The sequence below is a fragment of the Hyperoodon ampullatus genome (genome assembly GCF_949752795.1).
Source record: "Hyperoodon ampullatus genome assembly, chromosome: 8".
NCBI lineage: Eukaryota > Metazoa > Chordata > Mammalia > Artiodactyla > Ziphiidae > Hyperoodon > Hyperoodon ampullatus.
In genome coordinates, this window is record NC_136921.1 from 101,679,424 (window position 1) to 101,702,714 (window position 23,291).

The 23,291-nt window shown below is 54.1% G+C and overlaps 1 protein-coding gene across 2 annotated transcripts in view; it reads right to left on the minus strand.

Annotated features, from left to right (window-relative positions):
* The window catches only part of MYO7B (myosin VIIB), a gene marked incomplete at its 5' end in the record, with an annotated part of 68,992 nt that overhangs the window by 22,147 nt on the left and 23,554 nt on the right, over window positions 1–23,291 (minus strand). For both annotated transcript variants that reach the window (XM_079710746.1, XM_079710745.1), the window contains 12 exons: window positions 1,792–1,959; window positions 2,093–2,302; window positions 3,191–3,361; window positions 4,194–4,412; window positions 5,744–5,828; window positions 8,958–9,052; window positions 10,711–10,809; window positions 11,387–11,539; window positions 13,317–13,454; window positions 15,847–16,010; window positions 20,349–20,484; window positions 21,120–21,330. In XM_079710746.1, coding sequence (XP_079566872.1) covers window positions 1,792–1,959; window positions 2,093–2,302; window positions 3,191–3,361; window positions 4,194–4,412; window positions 5,744–5,828; window positions 8,958–9,052; window positions 10,711–10,809; window positions 11,387–11,539; window positions 13,317–13,454; window positions 15,847–16,010; window positions 20,349–20,484; window positions 21,120–21,330 — 1,849 coding nt within the window. The remainder of the gene's footprint in view (window positions 1–1,791; window positions 1,960–2,092; window positions 2,303–3,190; window positions 3,362–4,193; window positions 4,413–5,743; window positions 5,829–8,957; window positions 9,053–10,710; window positions 10,810–11,386; window positions 11,540–13,316; window positions 13,455–15,846; window positions 16,011–20,348; window positions 20,485–21,119; window positions 21,331–23,291) is intronic.

Genomic DNA, 23,291 nt, shown 5'->3' on the forward strand with positions numbered 1-23,291 from the left:
AAAACTGTCTGAGATAACGAATGTGGGCCGTTTCAAGCTGTCAAATTTAGGGGGTAATTTGTTACACAGCAATGAATGACTATTACACTCTGCAGAGCCCACATCTCTAGAGGTCAGGGAGTCAGGGCTTGAGTTTGGGCAACTTCCATGTAATCCCTGGACCAGATCTGGCCACGTGATGCCAGGCTGCAGACTCCCTTAGATGTTTATGCAGTTGGTCTGTACACAGGACCTCACAGCTATCTGAGCTGAGGTATGGGGCACTGTGATATTGTGATTTCTAATAAGAAATATATATTTGGTCTTTGTCCCCATTACTGGCACAGAGCTCCTAAAATCCTTGGAATTTCCTGTGATAAAGGTGTCTTTTTATGTTAATGAAGTGACTTTTGGAAAGCACCTAAGGGTGGGTCTGGTTGCCAGGGGACACGGGGAGGGGGGAGGGGTGGGAGATTCAGTTCAACTGGCTCAGTGGCCAATGATTTCGTCAATCGTATCTATGTAATGAGGCCTGCGTAAAAGCCCAGAAGAACAGGGTTCAGAGAGCTTCCAGGTTGGTGACCACTTGGAGATTCAGGGAGAGTGGTGCCTGGAGAGGACATGGAAGCTTCTTTTTTTTTTTTTTTTCTATTATTTATTATCTACTTTTTGGCTGCACCGTGTGGCTTGTGGGATCTTAGTTTCTCGACCAGCGATTGAACCCGGGCCCTCGGCAGTGAAAGTGTGGAGTCCTAACCACTGGACCGCCTGGGAATTCCCCATGGAAGCGTCTTAATCTTTCCCCACACCTTGCCCTATGCATCTCTCCCATCTGGCTGTTCTGAGTTGTATCCTTTTATAATAAACCAGTAATGTAGTAAGTAAAATGTTGCTCCGAATTCTCTGAGCCGCTCTCGCAAATTAAACCCAAGGAGGGTGTCCTGGGAACCTCTGATTTAGCCAGTGGGTCAGCAAATGAGGAACAATCTGGACTTGTGCTGAAGCAGGGGTCTTCTTGAAGGACAGAGCCCTTAATCTGTGGAATCAGACCCTATCTCCAGGCAGATAGTGTCAAGATTGAGTTGAATTGTAGGACACCCAGCTGGTGATGAGAATTCTTGGTGTGGGGAAAAATCCACATACGTTGGAATTGGTGTCAGAATCATAGGCAATCATGGGACTCCTAATGCTGGTGGGCCCCAGTGCTATCACTGCTGTGTCATTCCTTTGGACTATTTTGGTTAATTCCACTAAGATGACATCATGAAACCAGGGCTTTAGGAAGGACTTCTGACCAAAAATGGATGTGAATGAACCTTCCATCAGAGGACTGGGCAGAGCATGGGTAAAGAACTTGGTCTCTGAATTCAGCAGAATGGATTCAAAGCCCAGCTGTGTCCCATGTATTCATTGTGATCTGGGGACAAGTCACTTCACTTCTCAGGTTCTCTAGCTACAATAAACTTAATAATCCCTACCTTGTAGGGATGGCTCATCTGGAAATTAACTGAAGACAAGCAACTGGCACATAGCACGTGGCCAGTCAGCAATAACATCTGTTGTTAGTATTACTGTCCCATGTTCAGAGCCTGGGAGATCCTCTCCTACGATGACTGTATAATTCACAAAGCCCTGGGTGTTATGCCTGACTCATGAGTTCCTGAGTGCCATTCAAGACCGAAAAGCCCCAGGGGCCCCTGGGTCCAGCAGGCGATTCTCACTCCACGTCTTGCCTCCCCCTTCCAGTCCAGCTTCCGGGGCCTGGGGACACCGGAAGGGCGTATGCCCTTTGCGTCCCCGCCCACTGCGCACCTGTGCGGATCTGCCGTGTGCCGGGGGCTGGGCACTGCTCTCCCTGCCCAGGGCGTCATGGATCTGCCGCATCACCGAGCCACCACGCAGGGTGTTTCTGGCAAAGAGCACTGGCTCCGGGATGTCACCCATGAATCTCAGGATGATGTTCCACACAGCCAGGGCGGCCTGGGGAGACGGGGACAGAGTGCCCGGCTGGAACCCAGCTCCAGCAGCGTGGAGCCCACAGCACCCCACCCATTCCTGGTTCCCGCTGAGCCAGGGGGAGGCCTGAGCCACTAGAAACCAGAGAACCAGGTACCGAGCAGTCGGCATCCTCCTCGTGGTAAAGCAGAGGGTATCGGAGGGGCCGCCGGATGTGTGTGTGGCTGGCTGATCTCTGAAAGTAGGTCACGGCGAACTTGGGGAAGGTGTACTCGGCCAGGCCGTCTGCGTCCTCCTCGGGGTCCTCCATCATGGGGACCGTGTCCAGGTCAACCTCGGGTAGCTTCTGGGTCTTCTCTTCCAGATCCTGGGTGCCAGTGAGAGAGTGGGACAAGGGTCTGCTGCCCTTTCAGATGTGACCTGGCAGCGTGTGCATCTTTGGGGGCCAGGGAGCCCCAAGAAGGGTCTGTCTGGTTATTGATGGGGTGCAGAATTATCCACTGCCCCTTGTGTGGGGGACCTCCCCAACCCTCACCCTCGGTGGGCCCCTGGTGGGCTGCCGGGTGCTGGGCGGGCCTCGGTGTGAAAGCCCCAGGTACCTGGCACCCTCTGCCTGCAGACCTGGGCTCTCCAGGCACCCCCGACTCCCTACCCGCTTCCTGCTTGCTTCTGTCAAGTGCTCCTCCAGTGGAGGGGGGCCGGGCTGCCCACACTGCACAGATGATTTGTGTGGGAGGAGCCTGGACGGCGGGAGGGGGAGGCATGAGCACCTTGGGGGGCGCCTACGTCACTGGCCCAGAGCAGGATGCGGTGCGAGTCAACGGGACAGCCCCGGAGCTGCCCTCTCCTCCCGCCCTGCCGCCCCCCAACCCAGATCAGACACGCCCTCCTCCTGCCATGCGTTTTCTACCTCGGGTCCCCAGGTCACATACTGCAGAGCAGCAGCCACCGAGGTGCCCTGTGACAGGGGCCAAACGCACGCGGGAAACGCTGCCTGATTGAAAGCCCAATGACATTTGCACAGTAAAGCCTCTAGGAAGCCTTGCAGGTAAGAAACCTGCTCAACTTGAAAGGGTTTGACCACAGAGACCCTCACTTCTGTTTTCCCTGCATCTTCACCCAGGACCGCAGAACCCACTTCAACACCTACCTACTCCATTGGCTCCCCGAGCTGAGTCTCGGCTTTTCAGTAAAGCCTAGAGGTTGGCCCCTAGACAGAGTCCCCTCGCCACTGGGCCGCCAGGGCCTATCTTACCTCGACGTGTGACGTGGCCTGGCCCTCCTGCCCGCCCATCAGGGAAGGCAGGAAGCCGAACACCTGTTCCACCATCTCCGTGTCGGTGACAGTGTCGTAGATGGACTTACGCTTCCTGCGGGGGACAGCGCTTGGGCTTTTCTGCTCTTCAGCGGGGATGACCAGAGGCTCCTGCACAGACATCCCGGGGGGCCACGGTTACCACAGGCCCGGCTGGGGCAAGCCCCTCCCGGAAGCCAAATAAACCTCCCCCTGCCATATTTGTCCAAATCAATACATTTCCCTCTAAAATCCTAGGTTTTAAAAGCGAGAGGGACTGGAGATCAACCAGCCTGGGCTTCTCCTTTCCCAGTGGATAATGAGAGGTCCAGAGAGGGGAGATGCTTGCTGGTCCTCACAGGGTACCGCGCCAAAGCCCGAAGACCCCCAGAACCTAGCTGCAAAACCCACTCAGGCCCACCTGGTCCCTTCACAAAGAGCACCAAGGCTCCCCTGGGGGAGGGCCCTGGGCCTGCCCTGGTTTGTGGCCCGTCCGGGGCCATGTGGGTGCAGGAACACGCTGCTGATATGTCTGGGGCTCTGCATTCTTTCTTGCTCTGGCCACTGTACCAGCACTGTGCTCCGTGGACCCATTTTCATCTACGGAGCAGGGGCAGACTTCATCCTAGGCCCTCTTTCCTCATCACCACTGCCAAATGAGCAAGTTCTGAGGAGTGCGGCTGAGTCTCAGGTGCTCTCCGAATGGAGGAAATGGGATCACGCAAGGGTGAAATTTCAAAACGCAGGGATACGCATCTCGGCGCCGCTCCCCTGTGCCCTGCCCTCCCGCCTCTCTTGCCCGGACTCTCTTGAAGGCTCCTCTTGGTATTTCTTGGTATTTTGGGACCTGGAGGGGCAGGAGTGTCTGGTGAGAGCCCTATGTTGCTGTTCATTCCTCCCTCCTACCCTCCCTCACCTGGGCCCAGCCATCTCCCACCTGCCCGAGAGGGCAGTGACCACCTACATTGGCTTTCTGCCGTCGGAAGTTCCGCCGGACAGCTGTGCCCCTGGCGTACGCCTGGATGACCACCACTGCCCTCCTCTTGGCCTGGACCTGCTGGCGCACCAGGTAGCCTCTGCAGAGGGCCTGCAGCTGGACCATCCTCTGCCGCATGGCCTGGTACTGCTTTGCCAGCAGGTGGCTCCGGGCAATGGCTTGCAGACGTTCAAAACCCAGGAGGACCTGCGGAGGCAAGAAAGGACGGGCACTCACAGAGAGGCCTGGGCCCAGCAGGGCACAGAGCAGAGAAAGGCCTTCCCGAGGGGACAGAGAATAAGGGGCAAGGTGTCCTCACAAATTAGCTTTACAGTTATCTGCTTTACGGCAAAGCGTTAGTGCTAAAATTTTACGTGCCTGTGAGTACGAGCATATTAAATGAGTTACACTTGTAAAGCAGTTAGAACAGAGCCTGGCATGAAATTAGTGCTAAAGAAGTCTTTTTAAATGGCGTAAATAATAAAGTAGTTTCCTGGTAGTTCTACCAGTAACAGAGAACTGGTTTGGGTGTCACATGCGTAATACGATTCCAGAGGCCTTGCTTTTCACACCTGCAGCCAAGTCCAGCCAGCTTGTGTGGAGCTAGAGTACCTGTGTGGAGGCCTATGGCCGGTTCCATCAAGCTAATCCCTCAGGGATCTTGAAAATAAAGAGGAAATAATAAACTATGAGTACCTGCTTCTATGCTGCAAACACACCCTAGGCCACAGCAGTCCCTAAGCCTCTGGGATGGCTGCTGTTGGCTTCTGAAAGACCAACCTAATGGCTGCCAGGTGTGAGGGGTCATGCTTCATCTTACTGGTTTGGAAGTCACACAGACATGCATCCAACCGCCAGCTCTGCTGCTTACTGATTGTGTGCTCTTGGGGAAATGACTTAATTTCTCTATGCCTCGGTTCCTTGACATACAGCATTGGCTTAATAATAAATAAAATGATGCACACAGAGCAACAGGCCCCAAGGAGCCTTTCCATCCATGTCAGCTACCAATGTGCCCTTGGGAGCACAGAATGAGGACAGGTCTGGGTCAGTTTTGCTGACGTGACCACTGCATGTCCCAACCACAGTCGCAGCCATGACCGGGACAAGCGGTCAAGCAGGCCCCACAGGACACGGTTAAAGGTTGCTCTGGTTTGTTTGTTGCGCAGACACTCAGCAGTGCCTGTGGTCAAGGAAATAATTAGAAAAAAATGCTTGAAACAGAAAATAATCAATCCATTAACTTATTTTGTTGCCTGGAAATTGGGAAAAAAAAGCCACCATCTAATTTCAGAGTAGGACATCTCATTCTAGCTCTGGAGATGCCCCAAATTCTGCAGGAGAACGCTTTGAAACCTGCCAACCGTGTGACCTGACACTATGCTAAGAGGAATGTGTGGGGTGCTGAGGTCTGGATCATGCCTGTGGCTGATGGGATGCTTCCTGCCTCAGCTCTCACAGTCATAAACCAACATCAACATTTGTTTCTAATTGGACGGCTGCTCCTGCAGGCTCCGCCTCCCACGTGAGTCTCTTACCAGCTTGAAGTTCTTCCGGCTGTAGTAGCCTCTCCACCAGGCCTGGAGGGTCACAGCTGCCCGCCTCTGCCTTAGGAACTCCTTCCTAGAAGCGGAAATGCAAGTCAGTGGTAACAACCACAGATATTTTAAAGCCTTTCGGGGGAAAAACTGATTTTGAAGGAAGAGAGGTAATGAAATGTTGGGGGAAATGAATGCATACAATATTTCTTTTCCAGAAGCCTTTATAGGCTGAAAGACAGACAGGTGAGGAGCTTAAAATCTACTGCCAACAAAATTTGTGAACGAGGACAGTTCAGCTTTTATTTATTTATTTATTTATTTAAATTGATCTTTTTTCTTTTTCTTTTCTTTATTTTTTTTGGCCACGCCACGCAGCTTGCAGGATCTTAGTTCCCCAACCAGGGATCGAATCTGTGCCCCCTGAAGTGGAAGCGAGGAGTCCTAACCACTGGACCTCCAGGGAATTCCCGAGGACAGTCCAGTTTTTAGAGTGAGGAGAATAAATGTCCTCGTTCCCCCCACAGATCTCTGAAGGGATAAAACCCATTTCCAACTTTTTATTCGTGGTCAGACTCTGCCCCCTCCTCTGGCCACTAGCCCAGGGGTTTACCAGAAATCAGGTCAGGAGTCTCAGGACCAGAGCTCCCCTCTGGGGGCAGGTCAAAGCAGAGGGCAGCCCCCAGACCCAGGCGGCCGGGCAAGCTCCATCAGACTGCTCCCTCCACAGGGAGGAACGCGGGCTGAAAACTGGAGGAGGTAACCTGAAACCTCGCCTCTGGGGAGTCAGAGGTGCATACGGATGTACCTTTTCTCCCACACTTAACTGAGTTTTCTTATCACTTCTAATAATTTTTCAGGGTATTTTCTGTGGTTTAGGACAGTAGATCTCAATCATATTAAAAATCATCTTCAGGGAGTTGGGGGAGGGGGAATTGGATGAAGGTGGTCAAAAGGTGCAAACTTCCAGTTATAAGATTAAGTACTAGGGATGTAATGTACAACACGATGACTATAGTTAGCACTGCTCTATGGTATATATAAAAGATATTAAAAGAGTAAACCCAGGGCTTCCCTGGTGGTGCAGTGGTTGAGAGTCCGCCTGCCGATGCAGGGGACACGGGTTCGTGCCCCGGTCCGGGAAGATCCCACATGCCGCGGAGCGGCCGGGCCCGTGAACCATGGTCGCTGGGGCTGCGCGTCTGGAGCCTGTGCTCCGTAACGGGAGAGGCCGCAACAGTGAGAGGCCCACGTACCGCAAAAAAAAAAAAAAAGAGTAAACCCTAAGAAGGATTTCCATCACAAGGAAAAAAAAATTTTTTTCTTTTGGTTTTGTATCTATATGAGATGGTGGATGTTCACTAAACTTATTGTGGTAACCATTTCATGATATGTATAAGTCAAATCATTATGTGGTACACCTTAAAGTGGTACAGTACTGTAAGTCAATTATATTTCAATGAAACTGGGGGACAAAAACCAAAAACCAAAACAAACAAACAAAAAAGAACAAGAAAAAAATCATCTGGAGAACTTCAATATTTATTGATGCCTGGGTGCCGTCCAGTCCAATTAAGTCAGAATCTTTGTTGATGGGTGGACAATATGTATCTGTATATCTATCTATTCAATATTTTTTGGTGCATGTACACACACACACACACACACACACACACACACTCACATGATGATTCTAATATAAGGCCAAAGTAAACAACTGAGTTATCTAAAAATAAAGATAATTTGTCTCCTTTCTAATATTTATACCAGTGGTTCTCAACTGGGGGTGATTCTGCCCCCCAGGCACATTTGGCAATGTCTAGACACATTTTTGGTTGCCATGACCGGGGGTTGGGGAGGAGGATGCTACTGGCATCTAGTTAGTAGAGTTCAGATGCTGCTAAGCATCCTGCAATGCCCAGGACAGCCCCCTATAACAAAAAGTGATCCAAGCAAAATGTCAATAGTGTTGAAGTTGAAAAACCCTGATTTCTATATTTTCTTTAAATTTCTTGTCTAATTGCATTGGCCAGAACAGCAATAACACCATTAATTACCAATGGTGATCACTTCTGGGAAGATGGAGTAGACACACTTTCCCTTACTCCTCCTGTTAACTACAACTAAAAACCCCTAGACATTATACATAAAAGAAACATTAAGAAGACTCTGAAAGATGGAGAGAAGAAGGAAGACCAGCTAAGGATCTCAGACACAGTGGTAACTTCTCTGGATTTCTTTTTGCCTCACATACCCCAGACTAGGAGCTGAAGAAGTAGGCAATCCAGAAATGACAATGGGCACAGACCAGAAAGACCCCAAGAAAAGCCTTCTCTCTCTACCAAAAGGATCAAGAAAGGGGCAGTTTAGCAAGACAGAAAACTTTTAGATAATAACCAAGTCTACTCCAGTGAAACACCATGTAAACAACTGTGGTTCCCCCACCTACACCAGAAGATGCCCAGTGGAAAGCCTAGACGTCCACCCTCACCTGGGATGTGTAGGAAGTCATCCTTGATGGGTAGTAATGAGCCCGCCCCCAACAATGGCAGTGGAGACCACTGGGGAATCCTGAACCTGTATGGCCTACTAAGCCACACCTCCCCGCCTCATGACCCTGCTTGCTGGTGCCCATGGCTGCTATTCCCGTGGCTCAGCCACTTTCTCGCATTTTGTCCTATCTGGGTTTCCAGACCTTCCTATGGTTGGCAACGGGCCGACAGGACAGCGGGGAATGGCACCATGGGAACTGCTGAGCCCCCTGGACGTGGTGAGGGGGAGGGAGGTGGTAATATGGCTGATTTACTGAACCTGCACTGAAATTCAAGTGTTATCTTCTTACTGACCAGGGAACCGAGTCAAAGACAGTTCTTTTCTTCCCTCCAAAACCAGCCACCTCATAAAACCAAACCCATACATTCTCTAAGACAACTGAAGGAGAACGTCGAGATATAGTCGAAACCAGAGCTGATGCTTCATTCGGCTCTGGATTCCGTGGTGGAGTCTGCCGTCCACCCCAAAGATTCAAATAATGTATTAGAATTCTCTGGCCAACACAGGCTGCAGTGTCCCTGGTCAGGAGGTCCCGACAGCGCTTCTGCCTCGGTTACCCCAAGAGGGGGACCAGTGGGAACATGTGGCCCTTGGGGGGTACAGGCCTACCCAGGGTACATGGCGGGTGGGTGTATGGGCTGGGAGGGGGCAGGGCAGGCACCTGTGTCTGTAGCCCCGCAGGACTCTCTGGATGCTGACTGCAGCCTTGTCCAGGGCCTGGCTCCTCTTTACCGCCAGCAGGGTTTCGTGGTTTTCCTGGGATGGGAGAGATCTCATCATGCAGCTGTCCTGCCTCACCCCTATTCGCCCACCTGCAGCCGGAAGTCAGGGTCTCTCAGGCTCTTCCCACACGGCTCCTAGGAGGGCGGGCAGGGGAAGGGGCCCTCATGTTGCCACCGATGTGGCTCAGAGCAGAGACCCGCAGCTACATCCTCAGCCCCAATCCAAGAACTTCCCATTTCAGCTCTTTCTTCTTGTTAATTCGATCTGGGAAATTTCACTTCTGCTCTGGAGAACCCAAGAGGGGGGCAAAAAATTTCCCCAAAGCTGTATTTTATTTCCCAAAATTCATGTGCAACGCTCATTCAGCTGTAATACAGATGCATGCTTGTTTCCATAGAGACATGAGTTCCAGCCTTTGCATAGAATTCATAGTGTGAGGTGATGAGCCGTATTCATCCCTGAGCAGTGACTTTCCCTGACCCACCTCCCTGCTCCCCCTGGATCCCGGGCCCGGAAGGAAGGGACTGTCTTTGCAGAATAGAGCACAGCACAGCCCTTTGGTAAGTGATGACCAGAGGCCAGGGGCTTGGTGGCCCTGCCTGCCTCCATCAGTCTTGCATCAAGCAAGCACTGGGTCTCTTCGTGTGCCTGGGTGGGCCCTGGGGACACAGAGGTGGACTAGACCCCCGACTGTGGTCTCATGGAGCAGCCAGGGAGGGGGAGGGAGGGAGGGGCGGGCACTCTCCTCCCCTCCTTGGACAGCCACCCGCGCTGACCCCACTCTCCATACCACACCCTCCTGGGCAGCGGCCCTGGGACTCCCCAGACCTCTTCCCTCTGCCAGCCTCACCTCCCCAGTGGAGTCTGAAGCCCCTCCACTTCTTCCTTCCTGTCAAGCCCCAGAGTCCCAGCACAGGCAGACCTGACTAACGCATGGACAGACGGACAGACCCACTGGAGAGCTGGGGCTGGGAGGACAGACAAGGACATTTGGGCAGGCTCTACGGGGGAAGAGGAGAGAGTGGAGGCCTCAGCAAGGGCAGTGGGGACGAGGTGGGGTGCGGGGCGGGCTGGCAGAGCCCTGATTCTAGCCCTGATCTTGTCTTTCTCGCCCTGCTGACCTGCCCAAGGCATGTGAGGCTAGGAGACACGGAGGTTCTCTCCCTGTGGCTCTCTGACCCGGTTCGCAATCCTGGAGGGCCCGAAGGCCAGCCTCAAGGACGGGAGGCTGCCTCTGCGTGACCTTGAGCCTCCCTGGGAGTTGATGGAGAGGGAGGTGGGAGGTGGGAGATGGTGCTGCTTGCGCTGGCCGGCCAAGGAGCTGTCATGGGGGGAGGGGGCACACTGCCTCCTGCCTGAAGCCCCGCCTCTCCAGGGAGGCAGGGGCGGGGCTTCCCCAGGTCTGACTGCAGACTGTGGCCCCGGGCCTGAAGGGCTGTTCTCCGGGACCCTGGGAGACCTCCCTCAGCTCCTTCTTGCTCTCCCGCGGTGGCTTGGAGGCAGCCCCTCCTTCTCCTCAGGCCTTGCCCTAAATGCCCTCCTCTGAGAAGCCCCCGGGCTTTCTCGGGCCGGGCTCTCCCCGTGACGCCCTGCCTCCCTTCCCCCCTAGCGTGGCGGCGCAGGCGCCCACGGGCACCAGACCAGCCACACAGGCTTCAGGAGGCTGAGCACCAGCACGTTCAGGGTCTCACCTTCAGGAAAATTTTGGTCTTTCCCACTTTCCAGTTTTTGTCTGTGCCCAGCCAGCTTTCGGCGATGCGCAGGCTCATCTGGCGAAACTTGCCCCGAAGCTGCCAAAGAGAAACAGGAGTGGCTCTGTGGAGTCACGCCGGAGCCTAAGGTCTCTCCTCGGGGGCTTCCTAGGGAGCGGGGTCCTTCTGTTCCCACGGGGGTCGCCGTCAGGGGCTCCTGGGCCAGGGCACAGGCACTGGGCACCCTGGATCAAGGGTGGCGCCCCGGGGACCACGAGGCCACCACACCTTGTAGGGCCTGGGGCCTCAGTGTGGCCATTGGACACGGGCAGCCCAAACTTCAGGATGGCTGAGTGTTCGGGGAAGGCTAGGAAGCAGGAAGTGTCCTGCACCCTGGCCACTTATCTCTGGGACATTCTGCCAAGTAAAAGAGAGTGTTTGCTTTTAACTGCGGATGCTCCTAGAAGGAACATATTCAGCCGCTAGCCTCGTCCAGAGAAAGGAAGCAGGAACGGGGGTCATTTCAAAGCTTGGAGTCCAGGGAGGGGCCCTGGGCATCAGGCGGGCAGCCCGCTTGGAACGGGGGCCGTGTGGGCGCCCAGAGGCGGCTGGGTTCTGCAGATGCGCACACCGCCTCTCGGGCGGGGCCCGTGGGCTGGGCTGCGGGGACGCACACCTCCGTGCGCACGGCGCTCGGCAGCAGGACGCGGAACCTCTGCGAGAACTCCTCGAACGAGTAGCGGATGGGGAATCCGGACTTGCGGATGTACACCGTCTCCATCATGCCTGAGTAGCGCAGCTGCCAGATGCACAGCTCCCGGTTGAAGAGCTGCGGGCGCGGAGGAGAGGGGCTGATGGCGCGGGCCGCCCCCTCCCCGACCTCCCTGCCACCGTCCCTCAGGAGAACCAAGCAAACGCTTGGTTTCATGAACGTTCTGTTTTGAAAGGAGATATTTGGTTGAAGTCGCTGCAAAGCCCTGGAAGTGTTTTCCAAGGAGATAAAAAGTCGATAACATATGAATTGGGACATCCACAAGAACACCAAATGCTTCCCGCATTTTCAGAATATGCAAAGTATGAAGAACATCAAAGTGTTTTTGCATATGCCACGTTTAAAATTTTTTGGAGTGCCCCCAAACGATGCCAGAGAACACGGCTTCCTTCTGGCCTTGCCTGTGTTGGGGTGACCGGTGCCCCTGCAGTCCTTCTGGCTGGAGCTCCATCGTGCCTCTCACACTCTAGTGGAAGGAATAAGTACCTTTCCTACTTTGAGTCAGAAAATATTCTAGTCAACTTAGTCTCTCCATCCTCCAGAGATGGGTATTTGGAGAGGAACTTGGCCACGATGCTTTGCACAGGGGTATGGGGTCTCAGCCATGGCCCCAAGACTCTGCATGCCTGGGACCCTCGAGAGCCCCCCTCCACCTCCAACCAGGAGTGTCTGGGGACTAGGGGCAAGCCCTCCAATCTGGCAAGCCCACCAGCACCTGGAAACACGGAGGGCCACAGAGGCTACTGCCTGTGGCATCAAGGGCCGCAAACGAACAGTAGTTCGTTTTGGGCAACTCCTTAGCTCCCAGTTATTATTTCCGGTGGACCTGGTGCTTTTCCTTTAATCTTTACAACAGCCCTACCTGGTGCGGTACTTAGCTTCAACTTAAAGACAAGCTGCCTGAGGCTCAGGACCATGCTCCTGGGTGGCTGAGTCAGGGTTCCCACCTTGAGCCTTCCTGGCCCCTCAGCCTGGGTTCCCCTATGCCCACACAGCAGCTACCAACTCCCAGAAATGTCTCAGCCAGGGGCACCCACAAGACCTGAGAATGATCCTCAGGCCCCCACCTGTGGGCGTCGGTAGAGGACCTCTGGGAACACAGTTACTCTCTCACATCTGTGCATTGTGCCTTTAAGGAAGACACACTTTGGATCTCCTGGGCCAGCCTGAATTTCATACGATTTTATACTTTTCAAAAAGGCACTTCATTTAATGTAATATTATTTCTTTTCTAAGTTTTTTTTTTTTAATCATGTTATCTCCTCTCAGATGGCATCTCCCAGTTTCTGGAATCCTGTATTTGCAGCGTCTGGGTGGGATTCCCAAGCCCACGGGTCAGGGGCTGGGCAGGCAGCAGGCTCCCAGCCCGCCCCACACATAAGCAGATAAAGCCGCCTTCCAAGGGCTGCATGGCCTCAGGTCTCGGTGACCGGCAGTTGGTGTCAGTCTCTAAAATCACAGTATTTGTTGCTGCCCCTTATGGAGTGTGGTTTACTTATGCAGATGTGGCAAAAACGTCATGTGCAATCCTTGCTGCCTCCTGCAGGTAGGCAGATCCTGAATTTACAGAAGAGAAAACTGAGGCTCAGAGAAGCAACACTCCTGGCCAATGGCAGGCGAATGGCAGGGCTGAGACAGTTGAGGTCCGGGTGATCCAAAGCCCTGAAGGTCACAGACCTTCGAATGGCCTAGACTGGTCACCTGGCCTCAGTACCCCCATCTGTAAAATGGGGGCAGATAGCTCTAAAGCTGCCCAGACACTCGTGCAGGGACTGACATGACCCCAGATGCCATCAGACTCATCCAGTAGAGGCCCCCTCCCTCCCCGCATTACCAGTGGCTTCTTGTACTCATTGGGTTTGATGCAGCGGATGAAGTAGGGCTGGCAGTTGGTCAGGATTTTCATCAGCTGGTCCAGGGACTGCTTGAACTGGCCCGCCAAGGTGGAGGGCCGCTTGCTGGAGTCTGCAGACTGCAGGCAAAAGCACAGGGCACAAGTGGGGGGCTGGGGAGCTTGGCCTGGGGCACAGCTGACCCATGGCACAGTGGGGGCTTCTGCCGAGGCTCCGCAGGTGGGCACGGCTACATTCGTCCAGTTGCTCATTCATTCACCTAGCACAGGTTCCCCAAGTGCCTATGTGTGCAGGTGCCCAGCTAGACACTGGGGACCCAGAGCCAAGCAAGACAGGGCAAGCCTCCTGTCTAGGGGTGGGGCCCCCCAAGTGGGGCGCACAACATGATGCACCAGGGTGAGGGGCGAATGTTAGAACTCCCAACTGTTTTACCTCACCATTCTACTTTTTCAGTTTTTGTATCGGTTTTATATGCTCTTTTTGAATGTTTTATACTGTACATTGTAAGCATTATAGTAAATGTACAGTTTTAAAATACATGTATTAAAATGATGGATGCAAGAGAAAACAAGAGCCCAAGCCCCAGGCCAAGAGTAGTGTGTGTTTTTGTGCAATGCTGGCCTTGGACAATGCTCCCTGATCAAACCTTTCCAAGGTCGAATGTTCTTGAGCAAATGTATGTACGGCCAAATTGCGTCAGTCTGGAGACACGAGTTCACTGTTTAGCGCCTCTGAAAGCAGGATGCAATCGCTGGCAGGCCTAATGACGATGGGCAGCATTTTCCTGTTGTCCTGGTTTATAAAATAATGTGCATTTTCCTCCACTGTCATTCTGTTCGCTGAAACCTGTGGGACATGCTCTGGTGTCCCCACAGGGCCAGGAGCAGGCCTCAGCTGTGACGTCCAGGCTGGCTCCGTGAATGCAGAGGGTCTGGCCCGGCTCCGCCTGGTTCCAGACCTGGGCAATTCCTGCACAGCCTCGCGGCTCCTTGGTGCCCCCTGGGCCGGCTCTGCACGTGGCCTTGCTGTGGGCCCTGGGCGCTAAAGCCTCAGGAGTAGAGGTGGGGGTGGGGATGATGAGAGGTCAAGGGCACCTCAGTGTGGCCAGAGCTGACTGTGCGGCATGGGGTGGGGGACAGGGGGTGTCCTCTGCTGCACCCACAGTTCCTGAGCCCCTGAGCCGGCCTCATCTCCCTGCCTGGGGCGGGGGGAGCTCCTCGTCAGGTGACTCACAGGGCTTTTCTGGAACAGTCACTGTTAAGGGGTGAAGGCACGGCTGCTGGGGGTGTGCAGACCTGCACCCTGCTGGGACGTCCTAGGCCGCTCGGAGGAGCACCTGGGGCTCTCTGCTGCCCACCTCCCTGGCCAGGAGCCTCAGTGCTGCTGCCGCCACACCACACACACACACCACATACCACACACACACACACACACCACATACCACACACACACACCACATACCACACACACACACACCCCACATACCACACACACACATACACCACGTACCACACACACACACACCACATACCGCACACACACACCACATACCACACACACACCACATACCACACACACACATACACCACACACACACCACATACCACACACACACCACATACCACACAACACACACCACACACACCACACACACACACCACATACCACACACACACACACCACACAGACGCACCACATACCACATACCACACACACACCACATACCACACACACACACACACACACCACACACCACACACACCACACACACACCACATACCACACACACACACCACACACACACCACATACCACACACACCACACACACACACCACATACCACACACACATACCACACACCACACACACACCACATACCACATACCACACACACACACACCACATACAACACACACACACACATAGACACCACACACCACACACACATACCACATACGCCCCCACACGCCACACACACCACACAGACACACACAAACCACATACCACATACCACACACCGCCCCACACGCCACACACACCACACAGACACACACAAACCACATACCACATACCACACACACACATACCACATACCGCCCCACACGCCACACACACCACACAGACACACACAAACCACATACCACACACCACACACACATACCACATACCACATACACCCCCCCACATGCCACACACACCACACACACCACACAGACACACACAAACCACATACCACACACACACACACCACACACACACGCACCACATACCACACACACCACACAACACACACACAGAGGCCGATATAGAAAGAAACAAGATAAGCCAAAGCAGGTGGGCCGTCTAGAGTCCACCACTCACTGGGAAGCAGGCGGAGTCCCGTTCCCCCGCCCCCGCCCCGCCCGCTGCCCCTGAAGCCCTTCTCCCCGTTTTCAGTCACCTCTGCCCCCCGCCTGAGAATTCCCGACACGAGAACCCAGGCCCCCGGCTGGGCAGGGCCACGGAGCCCACCTTGAAGAGCTGGCTGCCCGCCTTCACCCGGACGGTGGTCCCTCGGCCCAGCTTGCGCTCCGAGGACTCCAGCCCGAATATCTCCCGCAGGAACTCGTTCTCGGAGGAGTGGACCAGGGCGAGGATGTCCTTGCTCAGCACGTCCCGATTCTTCTCCAGGAAGCCTGCAGGGAAGCAGAGTCCCCCACCCAGCTCGGCCACCGCTGCTGACTCCGGCGAGGGGCGGGCGCGGTGCGACAGGAGTCCCGCAGGCCACCCCTCCAGGCCTGCCTCCATCACCGGGGACCGGCGCCGGGCGCTGTCACGGTCACGGCCACATCCCGCGGCCCGCACTAGCCCCCATCCCCACTGCCGCCCCTATCCGAGCCGCCACCGGTCCTTCCGCCTGATTACCCTGCCCGCCCGCCCCTCCCTGCCTGCCTGGCCCCTCTGGCCCCAGGGACCTTCCTGAGAGGGCACATCACCCGTCACCCCTCTGTACCTTTCCTGTGCTGCCAGTGCCTGCCTTCCTCCTCCTCTCTCCCCTGGGGCTTGCACCCCACCCCAGGAAGACCTCATCTCTCCGCCAGGCCCTGCGTCCCACCCCAGGGGGTTTCATCTCCTCCAGGGGGGCCTGCAGCCTCCACGAGCCCTCTGGGGCCCTCTTCCCTCCCATCCCACCCAGGCCAACCCTGGTTTGTGCTTAAGACCAGCTCAAGCGTCGTCTACTCCAGGAGGTTCTCCTGTCCCACAAGTGGGGTGAGAGGCCCTCCTTGGGGCTCCCTTCCGCCCTGTCACTTGGCTCAGGGGTGGCCTGAGGACTTCCCGTCTGCTCCACCAGCCACGGCTCCCCGGGTGGACCACGGCAGGAGCGAGTCCATGCCCCTCAACATCCCAGCGATCCCAGCCACCGCTGTCACTGCCACATACACCCAGGAACCCACTAGCAGCACGGCAGACGGAGTGTCCGTTCCATGTGCAGTTTAGACCTCCCCCAGGGCAGTGCCTGCAGGCTCTCATCAGGGCTCTGAATTTCTGGGGACCCTGGACAAGTATGATCGAGGCAACTGCGTGTTTACATAAAGGAGCCAAAAGAAGAAGAGAAGGAAAAGGAGAAAGTACGGAAACCTCCCCACCCCTCATAATCCCTGAAAATCTGGCAACCTGGTCACGTCCAGGCAGCTTGGAGTCTGGAGGGGAAGACCTGGGCACTCCCACCTGGAGGCCCACCCTTCCCAGCTGGCTGGCCTGTGCAGGAGCGCCCACTTCAAAACGCCCCTGCGGAACGAGCGTGGGGGCAGTAGCTGCTTTGCTCTTCCTGGAAGCCCAAAACGGGGAAACGAAAGAAATTAAACACCATTTGGCTTCCTGGCTTCAAGGATGGCGTGGGGGGTGACTTGCTGATTATGAGGTCCTGAGACGTATTTCCCTCTTCATCATAAGTTTAAACTGCACCGGTCTTGGAAATGAATGTGTGCCCATAGGCATTGTGTGCACATGTGTGTGAGCATATGTGTGTGCTTGGACAGAGTAGGTTTAAGAACGAAGAATGTCTGTCACTCACTAAGGAGACCCTGAGGGCCTGGGAACCCCAGGGCCCCTCTACCAGCCCTGCTCTGGGGCCTTGGAAGGACTTTCTAGGGCCAGGGGGCCCTCCAGCCTAAGGACTGAGCCTCCAGAAATCAGGGAGGGCAATGTATGGGCTGAGCTGTTTGCCCCCCAAAATCCATATGTTGAAGCCCTAACCTCCAGTACCTCAGAATGTGACTATATATGGAGAGAAGGGCCTTTAAAGGGATAATTAAGATAAAATGAGGCTGTTAGAGTGGGCCCTAATCCAGTCTGACTGGTGGCGTATAAGAAGAGGAGACCAGGGACTTCCCTGGTGGAGCAGTGGTTAAGAATCCGCCTGCCAATGCAGGGGACACGGGTTCAAGCCCTGGGCTGGGAAGATCCCAAATGCGGCGGAGCAACTAAGCCCGTGCGCCACACTGCTGAGCCGGTGCACCACAACTACTGAAGACTGTGCGCGGAGAGCCCATGCTCTGCAACAAGAGAAGCCACGGCAATGAGAAGCCCGCGCACCGCAACAAAGAGTAGCCCCCGCTCGCCGCAACTAGAGAAAGCCCGCTTGCAGCAACGAAGACCCAACACGGCCACAAATAAATAAATTTATAAAACAAAAACAAAAGCAAACAAACAAAAAATCCCCCAAATACTATAAAGCTCATCTGTGTATCTCTGCCATTTAACAGTTAATTTAACAAAACTATAACTGAATTGTATGCACACCAAAAAAAAAAGAAAAACCCACACAACCTGGTGTGGGGTGCAGGGAGGCCGCATCAAGGGTGGAAGAAGGAAGCCTGGTTCCCCCTCTGCCAGCAGGTGCTGTGAGAGGAGGGGACTGGACCGGGAGCTGGGGCCATGCTCACCAAGCTGGGAGTGGTGAGAGCCTAGGCGAGGCTCCAAGGCCACCCAACTGTGTGCCAGGAGGCTGCTTTCTGCAGGTGGGGATGGGCAGACACTTGGTGGCACCCTGTGCCTCTCCAGGCTTAGGCAAAGCCTCCCAGCCCTGGGTGTTCTCAGAGTCGGGGGAGGGTCAAGGCATCTCTGGGCTCAGTCCCTCAAAAGACAGAGTAAATGGGGCTTAAGTTGTCAGCACAGCAGGGCACCAAAAGAAAAACCAGCGGGCTCATCTTTAAAGAACATGAATAAAATTTTGCACTCAGAAAGAAGCTACCTTAATCTTAGCATACATGAAAGTTTCAGGTCACTTCAAAAACTAAAACTTGGCCTTGAGTAGCCCATGGATGTTGATGCGCTCAGTGTCTTTGTATTCTGGGATTCTGGGGTCCCACTAGCTCTGGTCGCTCCCTTTCAGAAGAGCCCCAAAGCCAGGATATGGTGGGAACTACAAAGGAGCAGACTCACCTCCTCATTCTTCCAACAGAAATAATCCCCTGACCTCCTAACACTGCCCCTCTTCTATGTAAAAACATCAGGGGCTTCCCTGGTGGTGCAGTGGTTGAGAGTCCACCTGCCGATGCTGGGGACACGGGTTTGTGCCCCAGTCCGGGAAGATCCCACATGCCGCGGAGCGGCTGGGTCCGTGAGCCATGGCCGCTGAGCCTGCGCGTCTGGAGCCTGTGCTCCGCAACGGGAGAGGCCACAACAGTGAGAGGCCCGCGTACTGCCAAAAAACCCCCAAAACATCAGCCCCTCCTGCTGCCTTGTCCCTCCACCTGAAAAGTGCTTGGAGCATCCCTGACTCCGAGTTTCCGTTTAAACAGATCAGAGCAGCTCCTCATTTCTCCATATGAGCCCCACAGTGACACTATGACCGTCTGCCTCGTTTTCCTGACCACAGCACTCTCTGGTCACCTTTCCCATTTTTCTAAGCACATCAGCAGGTTGACCACCCCAGGCCTTTATTTCTCCAATCAAAACCATGCCTGACCTTATCTCAGCATATACACTTTCACTACCAAGAGAGTGAAAAGATATCCCAGAGAACAGGAGAAAATATTTGCACATTCTGTATCTGTTAAGGTACTTATAATAAAAAAGAAGACAATTAGCATGTGCTCATAAGCAGCTGGAGAAATTGGAACCTTCATATATTGCTGATGGGAATGTAAAATTGTGCAGCCACTTTGGAAAACAGTTTGGTGCTTACTGTCAAAGTTAAATAGGATTACCATAAGACCCAGCAATTCCTCTCCTAGGTATATACTCCCCAGAAGTGAAAACATATGTCCACATAAAAATTTGTATGTGGGGAATCCCCTGGTAGCCCAGTGGTTAGGACTCTGTGCCTTCACTGCCAAGGACCTGGGTTCGAGGATCCTGCAAAATGTGGGGCGTGGCCAAAAAATAAAATTTTTTTTAAAAAAGGAAAACTTAAAGTTTTGGACATGAGTGTTAACAGCAGCATTATTCATAATAGCCAAAAAGTGGAAACAACCGAAATATCCATCAATTGATGAAGGGATAAACAAAGTGTGGCATAGTTGTACGGTGGAATATTGTAATTTAAAGAAACAAAGTACGGACACATGCTACAACGTGGAAGAACCATGAAAACATTATGCCAAGTGAAAGAAGCCAGTCACAAAGGCCACATGGTGTAACGATTCCGTTTATGTGAAATGTCTAAAACAGGCAAATCCATAGAGACAGAAATCAGTGGTTGCCTAGGGCTGGGGAGAAATGAGGAATGACTGCTAATGGGAGTTTCTTTTGGGGTGATGGCAAAGTTTAAAAATTGTGGCAACGGCTGCATAATTCTGTGAATATACTAAAAACCATTGAGTTGTAGACTTCAAATGGGTGAATTCTACGGTATGTGAATTATCTCTCAATAGAACTATTACTCACAAAACAAAACACAAACAAACATGCCTGGTCCATTCCATTCCCTCTGTCCCATTGCTGGTTCTGCAAAATGACCTAGTCCCCTTGGCCTCCCTGGAGGGCTCGGGATTTAGAAGGAAGGGGCTATGGAGAGGAGCTGCACCCACCTTCTGCCTGGTAGTACACATCGCCGGCAAAGTGGGCGATGCCAAATCGGGCATCGTGGATGTTCTTGGGCTGCAGGAAGGCCTTGTTGTTGGCGTGGACATTCTTCAGTTTTTGCAGCAAGGTGGTGTCTGTCCCCTGGAAGAATGGATACCCTATGAGCTGAGGTCCCAGAGTCCAGCGACGGAGAAGTCAGCTGGCACACTCCTAGGTCTCAGGGGCTCCCTCAAGGGGGCAAAACAACTGGGTTCAGAATCACTGAGGGCCTTTCTACAGACAGCAAACGGATGCCCAGGTGGCGGCAGCTTGCTGCGGTGAGTGAGGACAGAGGCGGGAGTAGAGACTGGGTCTGCCGATCCTCACCGCCAGCTCTCCTGTTCTCCCCTTCCCTACAGCTGCCCAGGGACCAGAGCCTCTCCCTCCTGTAGATCAGAGCTCTTACTGACTACCTTTGAGAATCCATCTCCCCAAGGACAGGCAGAGTCCCCCAAAGTGAGAGTGAAAGTGTTTCCTTGTCTTGAACCCTCTGCAGCCCTTGACCCACAAGGCTGAACAAGCCCCCTCTTGGGGTGTGTTCTTGAATCTAAATAATGCATGCTGGGGAGTGGGAGTGAGGGTAGAGTCAGGTGCCTCCCTGCAGGGGGCAGGCCTTGAAGGAGAGGAAGGCTGGAAGGCTGGGGCTTGTCTGCTAACTCCCGGCAGAGGTTGCACCAGCCCTGGAGTTTCCCACGTGTGGGGTCTCCACCCGAGGGGTGGCGGGCCCAGGGGCGCACCTGTGGGAAGCGGCTCTCTTCGTCCAGGAGGGAGATGATGCTCAAGGGCTTGAGGGCCAGCAGGTCCAGGGTGGGCAGGTTGTCGTTGTAGTGGATGTAGTCCCAGGCGATGCACTCGGTGCGGTATTCCTCCTGCTCCATGGTGAACACATGCTGCACGAAAAGCTGCTGCAGGTGCTCGTTAGCCAGGTTGATGCAGAGCTGCTCGAAGCTGTGGGGACAGGGCCGCCCCGGGCGGGGAAGGGTTGGCTCGATCGCTACCGCAGCCGGCCACTGGCACACAGCTGCATACCCCCAAACACATGCACACGCTGACACACAGCCTCTCTCTTCTTCTACCTCCACCTCCATCACCTCCTCCACCCCACAGCAAACAGACTCAGAGAAATGAGGAGGCTTGTGTATCATCAAGCCCCTGCCTTTGGTTCCTTCCGGTCCCCTGCGGTCCTCTGCCAGGCCTGCTTATCCTGACACGGAGACAATCCCTGGGCGACCAAGTGTCCTGTAGCCACCCGAGCATCCATGGGCAAGTGGCCTTGGTATTAAGATGAGCTTCTGGCTGGGCTCCTTTGCATCAACCAGACATACTCCCTACTCCCACCCCAATCCTCCCAACCTTGGGAAAAGGGTCCACCACTTACCGCCCCTAGCTCAGGTCAGAAACCAGCCCATCATGCCTGACACCCCTATCTCCCTCCTCCCCAATTCCAATCAGTTGCCAAAGTCTGGTCCACGCTTCCTCCAGCACAGACCTGTTTACTTCTTTTCACCGCCACTGCTGCTACCTTAATCCAGGCCACACTTCTTCCTCACCTGGAGCACTGTAACAGCGTCCTCATGGCTCTCCCTGCCTCCAGCCTCACCGCCCCTCCCACCCATCACTCTCCACAGCCACCAGAGGGAGAAGATCTGATCCCGCTCTCCCCCTGCTTCGAATCCTAGAGGACCTGGGCGCCCATTGTTTTTGGGATCCAGACAGACAGTGACACAGTAGAAAGTCTGCCTGTCTCTGCCAGGAAGTGGCTGAGGGGCACCCTGGACTTCTCACAGTGCTGGGAAGGCACCTCGCCCCTCCTTAACTCTGAGTCTTCTTCACACGTGTGAGCCCACTCCCCTCCTTCCTCTGACCTGCTTGTTCTGCTCTGTTCTGACCCTCTGGGTCTCACTTAGGCATTTCTTTTTCAGGATGGGTTGCCCATTTATGCAAAGCCGCATGGTACCTGGGACTGGTTGTTCAAGGTCTGTTAACCCAAGAGAGTGAACACACTGCCTGCAGAGTGTGGACTAAGAATGCTGCCTGCCGTATCAGTAAACAAAGGGTGTCACAGCCATGAGCCCTGAGGGAACTCAGGATGGAGACAAGGAATGACCACCATCTAGCAGTCATCAGACTGCAGCCACCCCCAACGGTGCAGATTGAGGAGACTCAGGATGAGAAAGCACAGGACACTGGCCCCAGAGAGCTGAGGTGCCTATCAAAGGAATGATTTCAGTGAGCCCTGACTCTTGCATCTTCCCATACATAGAAAAGCGCTAAATGCCTTAACTTAGGATGTCTGATTTTCTTTAATTAACAATAATCTTTTGATGTTCCAACTACCTGCCCTTTGTTGCAAAACTCTTATATGCCTTGGGACACCCCTCACCTCCTCGGAGCAGTTTTCTCAGAGTTACTTGAGATGCTGTCTCCTGGGCTTCAAGTCCTAAGAATGTCCACTGAATAAAACATGACTCTTAACTTTGAGGTTGCGCACTTTTTTCAGTCGACAAGAGCGCTCGGTGAACCCTGGTCGGGCCAGTGCCTGGGTGCTGCGAGTGACACGGCCCTGCTACTTCACGTGGCCCCCGGACTGCAGCCCTGTCGCAAACCCGGCTCGTGGCTCCTTCACGGAGGGTCCTTGCATCAATGGCAAGATCCCCTACAACCAACCACTCATCCACCTCCACAGGGTCCAAAAGTGTGCTTGGTCTGCTCAACGGCCCCTCTCAGGGCCAGAAACCAATGATCAGAATCACTTTTTAGTTTACTTAGAGCTTGCATTGCGTTGGGCTGAGTTCTGCCAGCCCTACCCCATCCCGCCTGCCTGCAGAGAGCTGGTCCTGGGAGGCTGTCACCCCCGTGTGCTTGCATTCGGAATGGCTTGTATCTTGACAATCCTGGCCAAGTTCCAC